This window comes from Bos taurus, chromosome 2, assembly GCF_002263795.3.
Source record: "Bos taurus isolate L1 Dominette 01449 registration number 42190680 breed Hereford chromosome 2, ARS-UCD2.0, whole genome shotgun sequence".
Lineage (NCBI taxonomy): Eukaryota > Metazoa > Chordata > Mammalia > Artiodactyla > Bovidae > Bos > Bos taurus.
The window spans coordinates 61,511,202-61,524,287 of record NC_037329.1 but is presented as its reverse complement, the minus strand read 5'-3'; the positions used below and the strand labels follow the sequence as shown (position 1 = coordinate 61,524,287).

Sequence of the window (13,086 nt, the reverse complement as noted above, 5' to 3'; positions counted from 1 at the left end):
TTAGTTATAGAAACAACACATTATTGCAATCCAACTTTTTTTAGACAAGAAGCACACTAAACAAAGGGATAAAACCTGTGTTGGTATAAAAGGAATATGACAATATAGGATAGGACAATCAACTTGGTTCTTGTTCCTCAACGTAAATCTTCCTGAATCATTGCTCCCAGAAGCATTTCTCTGGCTAGCAGAACTCCATCCAGACTCCAGGCCCGAGGTGGAGGGCCATAGTTCCTCCAGTTTCTTTCAATAGCTCAATCTTCAAGCAAATAGTTAGGGTTAACTACTAAGTAGGGATCTTCTTCATAGCTCTCACTTCCTTCTGTGGAGCCTTTCAATCCAGCTTGGGTGAGCTCAATTAGAACATGATCCTATGAAATACAAATGGTTGTCCTCAGTTCTTTAGCAATATTATTAAGAATGATAAGATACACAAGACCTGACCCTCCTTCTAAATGTCTGATTTTAACCAGGTTCCCTAGCATATCACATCATGTACTTAAAAATAACTTCAAAAAACATGATTTTATGATCATGTAATTATATAAATCCTGATAAATATGTTTACTATTCTATTTATCATTCAAAGTGTTTAATACTTAATATTATGTTAATTTTTAATTACCGGCCACTGAACTCTTTCATATACCACCCATTCATAATTCAGTTAGAAGTAGAATCTAAAGATAATTAACATAAAAATTTTCACTTTGATCTATTAACTAGTAAAAAAAAAAAAAGTAGAACATGCCATGTGGCTTAATAAACTTGATGACAGATTTGAAGCCATGATATTGTAAGTCAGTCTAGTATGTCCACAAACAAGGACTCCTACCTAAGGCCCATAGAGAGGAACTCAGGAAATAGTGATTTGATCCTAAGATGGAAAACTCCAACAGTATGAGCACTAACTAATACCATTAAGATGGATTAGACACTTTCAAGTACTCTATGTACAAACACATCTTCACAGAAAGCACACTTGACCAGCCCAGTACAAGTTCCTTAGTCTTTTGTACCAAATTGGCTCAGGAGGTGAATCAAACTTAAAAACGTAAGCCCAATTTAGATCAGTTAGTTTTACAATGTGTCCCAATGTAGATTTTTTGCATGAATTATTTTTATCTTAACACTGATTCCAGGGCCACTAGGAAGGGAAGGGCTGGCCTGATGCAAACATACTGTCTACTAGACAGACAACTCTGAGCACACCACCCCCACTTCAGCTCTATTTTTATACATATTATTTATTAAATTTTGAATGGAATAGTTCTTAAAATCCCCCCACCTGTAATCACAGACTCATCTAGTTCTACAGGGAAATAGTTTATCAGATGATAAACTCTGATGTGTGACAACTATAATATGTATCAAGTGAGCACTGTGAAGTTAAATGCAATCTCTGCCATTTGAACAGAAAAACTCAATCATTTAACAAGTATTTGAACCCTTTCTGAGCTAGGCACCACTGCCTAGGGGGATTGACAAAATAAAGTCCCTGCCCTCATGGTGGCTGCACATTATTAAACACCTAAACAAAGACTATACTGCCAGGCAGTGATAAACACTTGAAGAAACAAGCAGGGTTAGGGGGTGACAGCAAGGAGGAAGTCTGCTATTTCAACAGATTAAGCAAGAAGCACTACTTTGAGAAGGCAACATTTGAGCAGACATTAGAATGGAGGAGGGAATATGGGGAAAGAAACAAAGGGCAAGTGTAAAAGCCTTCATACTTGGTGTGTCTAAGGAACAGTCACAAGGCCAGTGTCACTGTGAAGAATTGGAAAGGAAAGAAGCTATGAAATGAAGACAATGAGGTGGGCAGGGGCCTGCTTGTGTAGAAAGTTCTGCGGGCCATGGTACAGAGACTGATCTTATTCTAAACATGATGGAAGGAAGGCAGGGCACTAGAACAATTTCATTTGTTAAAAGACCTGTTTGGCTGATGGGCAGAGAGGCACTGCAAGGGTGGACAGTTAGGAGGCACCTGTGGAACTCCAGGCATGGTGGCTTGGGTAGCTGTGATGGTGGTGAAGAGAGAAGAGAGAATACTGAAGGCAGGATTCATGAGATTTGCTGATAAAAGAAAGTTGTGAGGGGATAGGAATCAAAGTTAACTCTAAAATGTCTGGCCTAAAGTAACTGAGTAAGTGAAACTACAGGGAAGTAACTGTTTTGAACACATTGAGTGTGAGATGCTTATTAATTTGTGAGTAAGCAGCTAGCTATATACATTAGGAATTTAGAGGACAGGTGAGAGCTGGAGATATAAATATGGGAGTCATCACAAATGGTTCTCAATTCATAGAACCAAATGAGTTCACTTAGGCAATGAATATAAATAGAAAAAGAGGTTTGAGGACTACGTATAGTACTTCATTTAAAAAGGGACAAGAGAAAGAGTCAGGAAAATAAAAAAGGAGGGACTTCCCTGGTGGTCCAGTGGTTTAGACTCAGTGCTTACACTGCAGGGGGCACAGGTTCGATCCCTGGCTGGGAAACTAAGATCCCACATGCCATGTTATGTGGCCAAAAGAGAAAAAACAGAATCACACAGCTCAAAATTAAAAAAAAAAAAAGAGAGAGAGAGAGAGAGAGTGAGAGAAGAGAGGAGAAAATAACAGTGAGAAGATCCAGGAGAATATGGTGACTCAGAAGCCATGCAAACAAAGTATTTCTAGGAGTGATCAACTGTGACAGATGGTGCTGACAGGTTGAATACTGAAAATAGCCAACTGATTGGAGCAGTGAGACGGTATATATGTAATGGTCCTTTAAGAAATAGGAGAATGAACAGATGAGGGAAAAGTAATGGCAGCAGGAATTGCTACTGTGAGGTCAGTGCTACTGTGAAGTAGATAAGATAGAAGTTAAGAATTGTCCATTTGAGATCTGTGGTCATTAATGTAAAGTAAGAGTGAGTATATGATTGTATGCTTTTCTTCAGATACTTTTAACTTCTTAGATATAGGTATAGTAAACAAACTAGTTTTAACCAAAGTTGGAGTTTTGCCAAGCAAGTATTATAAAAGGAGAATGAATGAATTGGCAAGTATAAGAAAAAATATATGGGACAGACAGTAAACTGGTTAACGGGGAGACAAGAACAGGAGGAAGGATAAAATGCAGAATTTAGATGATAGTGGTCAGGCCGCTTGAAGGTTTATGGTAGAGTAAAAAACAAAGGTTAAAAACACTCAAATAGTAAGACCCTAAATTCACTTTCCCAGCTTTAACATAAATTCTGCTTATTTTGGCAGAAGAAATAAGTCAGTTAATTAGTAAGTCTCTTAAACAATTTTTAATTCTGACTAGACTCTCAGGATTCAAAATAAATGAACATCTAAGGAACCTATAAAGATATGAAACATGAAAACCTTCCCTCAATAATACCCCAGCAAACTTAATTATATACGTACATAGTGGGTGAGTCGATAAATGACTTTCTCAATGATTCTCTTTTTATTTATCAATTCCTCTTCAGAATCTATTTCTGATTCAATTTCCTTCAAGTACCAGTTAACAAGTTCACTCCTCTTTAATGCTGACTCATCCTCTTCTGCAAAAAAAAAATTCATTTAAAAAGGATTAAATTATCTTGGTAGTAAGCTGTTTTGCCAATTCTTGGGAGTTTGCATAAACAACAAACAAAATAATGTATAGATTAGATAACCAATCTGTCAGAAAACATATTTGCTAAAATAAGGTTTGCAATGTTCCACCTTAAGCCTGAAATAACCTTCCATATTAGTTCAATTAAAGTATCCTTACTTTATCCTGAAAAGAAAAATTTAAAAAAAAAGAGATAAGAAATAAGTTTCTTAAAGCTATTATGATTTCAAAGTATGAAGGTGTTTCCTTCACTTTCTTATGCTTCACCACCCAGACAATGTTTGTAAACAGCAACTGAAAGCATAAATTGGGAATGAAGGATTCCATCCATTTAAAACAAAGCCATTGTAAAGAAGGAAGATTTTACATCTACAAAAAATTTGTTAAGTGCTTCCTTATATATTATCAGATCCCAAATTTGGCTTAACAAATATTAGAATAGGCCAAGGACATTAATAAAAATGAGTCATAAACCTCTGACAATGAACTTGTAGGGAAAACATCCAGGTTGGTAGATATGCTGACATTCCCTCAGATTTTGTTTGCCAAAGTGAGCTTGTCTTAAAAATTTATCATCTCTTCTGACAAAACAACACAATCTTTAGCAAACCACAGCAGTTTATGTGAATACAGCTTATGTAAATGACTCAGCACAGGAGCAGCACTAGGTATGGCCTCACCTTCTTCCATCTTTCTGAGGTGAAGCACAATAAGGTTAGAGATTCGGCAGTATTCGGAGAAGCCCAGCCTCAAGGAGGCTTTTGGAACAGAATCTTGGTTCATGTCTTCACTGTGGCCGTTAATTCCACTCGCAGGAGCAGGGCTATCAGCATGACCTAAGTGAAATAGTAACGGTTTGAATCTTCTTCCTGTGCCAATACCCCCCCCTACCAGGTGCTTTTATAAATATACTATTCATATTTTAATACTAATTTTATTTTTTTTAATTTTTATTTTATTTTTAAACTTTACATAATTGTATTAGTTTTGCCAAATATCAAAATGAATCCATCACAGGTATACATGTGCTCCCCATCCTGAACCCTCCTCCCTCCTCATTAATACTAATTTTAAAACAACCATATAATTATACCCAGTATTCAGTAACTGTACAAATAAATTAGAAGCAATTTTATAAATGCTACTAGTGAAGACAAAACCTCATTTGGAAGAAATGGGAAGAATGGGAGATAAAAGATTTCATGATCTAAAAGTGCATTTGCAATATTAAGTCCACTATCTCCATTTTGGTGTATTTTCTCTCAAGTCTTTCAAGCTTATATATTTTATATCAACTATTTGATTATATTTTAACTTATAAACAGTTAATAAAATTCATTATCTATTTTTCCCCTTTTTGCTACACAGACTTCATAACCATCAGTAAGTGTACTTTTATTACGATATCTTAGAGAACATTTTGGCCCCTAACTCTAGAACAGTCATGAACAGACACCTCACCATTGATGCCATCTGGGCCCTCATCAACCTCCATCTGGGCATCTTCTTCTTGATCGAGATTGACATCAGGTGTTTCCACACGGATGATTGATTTATTCAGTAATCTGAAAGCTTCCTTCACATGTTTAGGCTGAACCTAAACCAATCAAGATGATGAGGTAAACCAGTAAGCCAGTCTTTTTGATATACCAAACAGATTTTCTGCATATGAAATTTCAGTGACATTTTTGTTTTCTCACACTCTTCTTCTCACATGACATAAAAATATGAGATATTTATGGCAAACCATAAATTTACCAGAATGGCTAAAATGACCAGCAATATTGAGTGTTGAGGATGTACACTGCTTTCATTCACTGCTCTTGGGAATATAAACCATTACAATCATTGTGGGAAATCACTTCAGTCTTTACTAAATTGTGTATGCATACAGTCTATGACCCAATAATTCAATAACTCCACTCGCAGGTATACACTGAACAGAAATGTACACATATATACATCAGATGAACTAAAAGACATGTACATCTCATAAGACCCAAACTGGAGACTATTCACAAATGTCCATTTTAATAGAAGAATGAGCCAATCACTATGACACACTTACTGACAGTTATGTGTTTTTAACCACAACTGGGAGGGGGAAAAAGATTGAAAACAACTATCAGGAAAAGTATGGTTAGAGTACTATACAGCAATAAAGAAAAGAAAAAGGTTATCCTCAGAGAAGCAGGTAGCAGTGACTGTAAAGAAAAAGCTCAAAGGGTAGGTCTTGGAAATGCTAATAAGGAATGTTCGACTTCCTGATCTGGGTGTAGATTACACAGGTATTTCACTGAAAGCTAACCGAACTGTACACTTGTGATTTGTGCACTCTCTGTACTTATGTTTTGCCTCAACAAAAAAGTTCACTTAGAAGAAAAATTACAAGTCTATTTTGGGGGCAGGGGGCATTGTTTTAAGTCCTTATATAAATAACCAACAGTCTCTCTAAATATACTCCCTTCCTAACTAGCTGAGCCCCATAACAACAGATAAATCCAGCAGAGCACTTTTTTTTTTTTTTTAAATACACTACTGCCTGCAAGGAAACTTTTAAGGCATTTTAGAGCAGTCAATATCAAGACATATCCTAGTAAACTTACTGGTCTATAAAAATAAAAAATAGTTTACGAAGAGAAAAATATCCAGTTACTTATGGGGGAGAAATTAATAATCAAGGGCTGGCCTCAGATTTCCCCAAGGGAACAACTAATGTCAGGATACAGTAGAAAAATTCGTACGAAAAGAAAGTATGAGACATAGGTTGTAGGTCAAGCCAATATGTCATTCAGGTAAAGACTACAAATAACCCTGTTGCACATAATACTCAGGGAAAGTTAGCCCCATGAACTCATCTATTCCACCAAACCCTTGAAAAAGGACCAAATTTCAATCAGCCAAGAGATAAATTAGGAAATCATAACAAATTTATCTTCAATGAGCTACGCATATATTTATCTAAAAAAACTATGACTTAAAAAACAAGCATGGGAATTAAGAGTGACAGAATACAATGTATATGGTATGACCTGAAGACAGAGGGTTTACGTAAAGGGAGATTCAAAGTGAATTTGCTGACTGCCTCCCACCCATAACAAATGAAAGTCAAAAGATGATAAATCAAGTGATGGATAACTACATTTGACTGTGCAAAGGAAAGCTGTAAAATTTACTAAAATCATGCCATTCAGAGGGAAGGGAAGAAAAAGGAAGATGAAACACACTAGTTTTAACACTCTTCCTGGTAGGGAACCAATAGAGAATGGAGGATATAATATAAAATTATAATAACAAAAGTAACCACTAAAATAAAACGTAAACTTTCTGAATCTCAGAACTGCACATACAAGCAAAAGCAAAGTTACCACATAATGAAAAATCATTTCAACTATAAAAAGAAAACAAATAAAAAACCCTCTCTCTCATATCAATAAATGTAAATGGGTTTAACATACATTAAAATAATATTAGTTTGGATCACAAAATAAAACCGAACTCTATGCTATGTGTGTGTGTATACACACTTAACTTACTCAGAAATGACCAAAAATAATAAAAAGTTATGCAAAGGAATATCAGAAAAAGAAAGCAAGGTAAGAGTTCAGGCCAAAAAGTATAAATGAGACCAAGAAAGTTAGGTAGTACACATCAAAATGAAAAGATAAGTGTCAGTTAAGAGAACAATATTAGTAAAGCTGAAACTATAGGATGTAAATGGATAAATACAAAGAGACAAAACTATATTACTGGTAGAGAAATAAAAAGTATTCATAACACACTTTAAACTTGCACTTTAGAGAAGATATGGTAGACCACAAACCCCACAAAAAAAAAGAAGGCCTATGTAATATAATAAGTTAACTTCTCCCTTCACAGATGTAAGGTTCCGTGGAGTAGGAAATGGCAACCCACTTCAGTATTTCCTGCCTGGAAAATTCCATGGACCGTGGAGTCTGGCGTCCACAAGGTCGCAGAGTTGAATTCAACTGAGCACACAGCTAAGCACGCAAACAGGGAACTAGGCCTTCCTTCAAAGTGCTCATGGAACATTTATGAAAACTGGCACTGGGGACTTCACTGGTGGTCAAGAATTAGCCTGCCAATGCAGGGCACATGGGTTCAACCACTGGTCTGGTAAGATTCCACATGCTGTAGGGCAACTAAACCCACATGCCACAACTACTGAAGCCCACGTGCAAGGAGCCTGTGTTCCGCAACAGGAGAAGCACAGCAACGAGAAGCCTGTACACCACAATGAGGAGTAGCCCCCACCTGCTGCAACTAGAGAAAGCAAGACCCACCAGCCCAAAAGAAAACAAACAGGGACACTGGGCTACACAGAAAGCATCCTAGAAACTAAATGAGAAATTGCCTAATCACAACGTAGTACTAAAACAAGCAACCAAAAAAATACATTCTAATTGGTTATTACTAAACTCTGCAAACTCTTAGAAATGGATACTTTTTTTCAGGAAAATATAGCTCACCCAAAACTGACCTAAGAAGAGAGAGAATATCTAGGCTCAAGAGTTTTACTTGAGAATTCCTATCAGTAAAAGCAGATTTTTATTTCACTTTATTTATGGTGGTATCACACAGCATGCAGGACCTTAGCTGCCTGACCAGGGACTGAACCTGTGCCCCCTGCAGTGGAGGTGCAGCGGCATCCTAATCACTGGACTGCCAGGGCATTCCCAGGCAGATCATTTTAATACAACGGAAAACCATTCTAGGATAGAGGAAAAATGGGGAAATTTTCCAAAAATTTAAATGAAGTAACAACCATGGTTTTTTGTGAGTACTGTTTAAAAATTCTAAATAACAGCAAGCAAATGCCAAATGCATTAAAAGAGTGGAATTTATTCCAGGAAGCCTTGATATTAGTCTATTTTCATTTTAATAGATCCAGGAGAAAAAAAATCATGAATAACTCATATACACTAAAGGGCTTTCCTGGTGGCTCAGACAGTAAAGAATCCACCTGCAATGTGGGGAACCTGATTTTGATCTCTGGGTAGGGAAGATCCCCTGGAGGAGGGCATGGCAACCCACTCCAGTATTCTTACCTGGAGAATCCCCATGGACAGAGGAGCCTGGTGGGTGACTGTTCATGGGGTTGCAAAGAGTTGGACTGAATGACTAAGCAGACATACAACACTAAAAAGATACTAGGCAAAAAACAAAACAATCTTCCTGACAGCAATATTCAAGATATGAAAAATAAATGTATAGTTCTTATTGATAAAAACATATCTCAGCCACAGAGCCAACTAAGAACAAGAAAAAAATGTCTAATTTCATAATTATTAGACATTATATTGCAATAGCAAAAGCCAAAGTAAATTAGTAGAGTCTACGGGAAAAGATTAAGTTTACTTTTTCAGTAAGACTAGAACCCTTTATCATTTGAAAAAAGAATGAAAATCTGGAAAATCAATAGACTTGAATGAAAAAGAAACTAAAGGCTTCATATAGTATAAAACTAGCATACAGAAACCAATAGTTGATATATACAAGCAACCACCAGTCAAAATATAAAATGGAAAAAAGTCTACCTTCAATACCAAGAAAAAAACAAAATACCAAGAAATAAATTCAGTAAGAATTATGCAAAAATCATAGGAAAACTTTAAAAGCCATTAAATGAAACAACACAAAACTTAAGTGGAAAGATAATGAATGAATCATCAGAACTGTTCACAAATGTTTGCTTTTCTCATTCTAGCCACTTGATAGGAAAGCACTTCTTTAACCACTTGAACTTAGGCATGGCTATGTTAATTCCTCTAACCAATGAAATTTGAGTGGCAGTGCCATGTCATTTCTAGATAGGTTAAGAAGCGGTATATGATTCACCTTTTCTTCTATCTTCTATGATCATGGAAGTGTATGTCAACAGAGACTTATGTCAGCCTGAATTTCTGAGCAATGTGGAGAGAGCCTCTGGCTAACATAAATGAACATGAAGCATGAGCAAAAAAAATAATTGTTTCTGTTTTAAACAGCTGCAATTTTTAGTGGCATAAACTAGATTCTAATTGCTATCCTGTTTTCTTAGATAGGAAAAATCATCACTGAGATGTCAGTTCTTCTTATTAACAAATGTAACATGCTCTCAATATCTATAATTTGGTAGTATACTATTTTTATTTTAGTATAAAAATACTAAAAACTGAGTATCAAACACTGAGCTCAAGTATATGTTGGCCCTATATTCAGATTTTTTAAACAAAGATAAATGAATAGACAGCTTTAAGGGTATAATGCATTTCCTTACTACATGATATATTCAACAGTTAGAAAAAATCTAAGGGGTGGTATAATTACATAGCTTCATACATTTAGTAGCACAAGTATAGGAACAAGCCATGCAACTGGAGGAAAACCCATTTCAGGACTGAACAGAGAGGTCCTTGATTGCTGATAAGACTCTCCCCTTGCCTTCAGACAAACCGAGGAATTTGTCAGTATACAAAAACCACTGAATTCAGGACAAACAGGAGCAACAGGATAGGTATTAAAGAATTGGTTCTTGGGAGGGAGGAGGGTTCAGGATGGGGAACACATGTATACCGGTGGCGGATTCATTTTGATATTTGGCAAAACTAATACAATTATGTAAAGTTTAAAAATAAAATAAAATTTTAAAAAATAAATACATAAAGAATTGGTTCTTGCCAATTAGGATTGTAGGGCCCAGTCTGAAGTAAGCAGAGGTGGCTGGAGCCTGGACATACTGCAGCTCAAGTCCAGAATCTGTAGGTGAGAATAGCAGTCTAGAGACAGAATGGTTAGTGCTTTCTTCAAAAGTTCCCAGGTTTTAAAGAAGCTGTGTATTTCATATATACAACAGAACATAACTCAGACATAAAAAGGAAAGCATTTGAGTCAGTTCTAATGAGGTAGATGAACCTAGAGCCTATTACACAGAAAGAGAAAGATAAACCTCCTATACTAAAGCATATATATGGAATCTAGAAAGATGGTACTGAGAAAGTTATTGCAGTGCAGCAATGGAGACACTGGCATAGAGAACAGAGACTAATGGACATGGAGGGCAGGGGAGGAAGGAGAGGGTGAGATGCATGGAAAGAGTGACAAGGAAACTTATATGACCATATGTAAAACAGATAGGCAATGGCGGGGAGGGCAAAGGAGGGGCAGAGAAGGGGAAATTCCCAAGTTTTTCAAACAAGTTCCTAGGATGCTTTCCTCTTAGTAAATATCAGTAAAAAAAAAAAACAAAAAAAACACCTAAGGTCATTAAGTTCACAACAGCCAAAAAAGAACACCACCAATGCAGTGGAACTAGCCGTACATTTAAAATATAAAGCCCCTCTGAGTAAAATATTGTGGCACCAATGCAAAAGAAGGTTGAAAGACCAAAGGAACAGAAAAAAAATTCAAGAGACTTTAACAGGCACAAGAATTTAATATAAAATAAAAGCATACCAAACCAGTGTGGAAAAGATAGATTGTTCAGCAAGTGGTGTTGGAACTAGGAAACTAGCTCAAAAAGAATCAACTGATTCATAGCTTACATCCTACAGCAGAATACATACCAAATGTTCGAAATGATTTAAATACAAACAATGAAACCATCTAAGTGCTTGAGGAAATCCTGAGAGAATTCTTTTATAATCTTAGACTAGGGGAGGCCTGTATAATAAAGTAAGTAAAAATAAACAAAGAATAGGATCATAAAATAAAAGGAAGTAGAGATGGCTTTTAAATATATGCAAAACACTCAATTTTACTCAGGAAATATATTTGTGTATATATCCATATTTATTTTCATATCATGTGAATTTTCTACCTACTAAAAAACCAAAAAAAAAATTAAAAAAAAAAAAAAGGGAAGAAAAATCTAACATATTCTCCAAGACTCATCAGTTCTACGACACTCATTTTAGGAAACATCACAATGGGAAAAAAAAATGGTACAAATGTTACCATAGTTTTTAAGAATTCCCCTCCACCATGACCTATTCTTTCTCTGCAGATTCCACTACATTCTTGCTAAACTTTCCTCCTTTCACTCTAAAAATGCATATCAAAATTCCATATGCCCTTCAGTGATCCAGTTCAAATGTTGGCATCTCCCCAAACCCTCCACCTTACTTAGGAAAGAATTTATTGATCTCTATACTCTCTGCTGATGACACTCTACCATAATAGCCTCTCTCATATTTCACATATTTAATTAAACATATGTCTTCTCCCACCAAATTATCAGCAATGGAAAACAGGGGCTCTTTTATTCATCTCTTAACCTATAAAGATGTCCATTAAATGTCTGAAGACTCAAAGAACAAGACAGTATCAAAGAATTTTGTAAACAGTAAAGTGCTATAGCAGAGAATCTGAAAATTAAACAAACACACCTGAGAAATGAAATCTATGGGACAAAAATGTGAATGAAGTCACCACAGTGCTTACTTCTGGGAAAGGGTATAAGTGAACTCCCTAAGATGTTATAAATCTATATTCTGAGCTGGGTGGCCACAAGGGTGTATGTAAAAAGTCAGAGCTGTACAGTCTCTTCTGTGAATTATACCTCAATCATACTATTTTAAGAAAAATAGCCAAACTCTTTCCTCAAACAAATCTTCCACTGTTTAAAAATATAAAGTTATATAAAGCAGGGCTGGTTTTCATGAAGCAGAGATAAGGGTGTGAATATCCTCTGACATGTACCTGTAAAACCCAGGGCTCAAAGAACAATTTAATATCCACACATTATACGAAACTAAGGAGGTAAATTCCCTTCTTAGGTGACTGGGGGCAACATTATCACATTTGTATCTGATGCCCAGAAGCCTAGCATACTGTTAAGGATTAAACATTGTAAGGTTTAAATCTTTATTGAACGAATGGCACTAATCTTGAACTCACCTCTGTTTGTACTCTATAATCTATGTCATGATTATCTCATTAATCTAACTACTACATTCAATAAATGCTTGACAGCAACCTTCTTTAAGGGAAAGCCCCCAGGGTCAGGAGTCATGTATTCTATGAGAACTCAACAGTTATATAAAAATAAATCTGCAGTGAATGCTAGTATGTTCTATACCAAAAATAAAAACACACTTAAAGCCAAATATCAATTTCTCTTTCCCATTATGTTAGAGTGATTTTGATACCTCATCACAGCAGTGCATCCGAGCCATCGCTTCAGAGAGACGGATCATGCTCTCAAGCTGTCGCACTGTAATCCTCCATGAAGACTTGGTTACCCCAGAACCATCCCTCTGGCGGAGGCGTTTATACTGTTCCACAATGAAGTCCTCTGACTCTTTAGAAATCTGTTTCAGAACAATGATGAAGTCAGAGCATTTCTACTTAATGGAAGCTGCATTAAACATGAAGGTTAAAAGGTTCCCAGATGGAGATACTCTGGGGGAACTGAGAGGGTCAAGACTTTGAAATCAATGACAAGAAATTAGTCCTGAAATACCTTTCAAAAGA

At 36.1% G+C, this 13,086-nt stretch overlaps 1 protein-coding gene across 1 annotated transcript in view; it reads right to left on the bottom strand.

Moving 5' to 3' along the window:
• The window catches only part of MCM6 (minichromosome maintenance complex component 6), a 34,613-nt gene continuing 21,527 nt past the window's right edge, over positions 1–13,086 (bottom strand). Inside the window, 5 exon segments of the mRNA NM_001046234.1 lie at positions 1–371; positions 3,420–3,559; positions 4,293–4,448; positions 5,074–5,209; positions 12,762–12,923. Of these exon segments, the coding sequence (NP_001039699.1) occupies positions 255–371; positions 3,420–3,559; positions 4,293–4,448; positions 5,074–5,209; positions 12,762–12,923 (711 nt within the window). The 3' untranslated portion in view covers positions 1–254.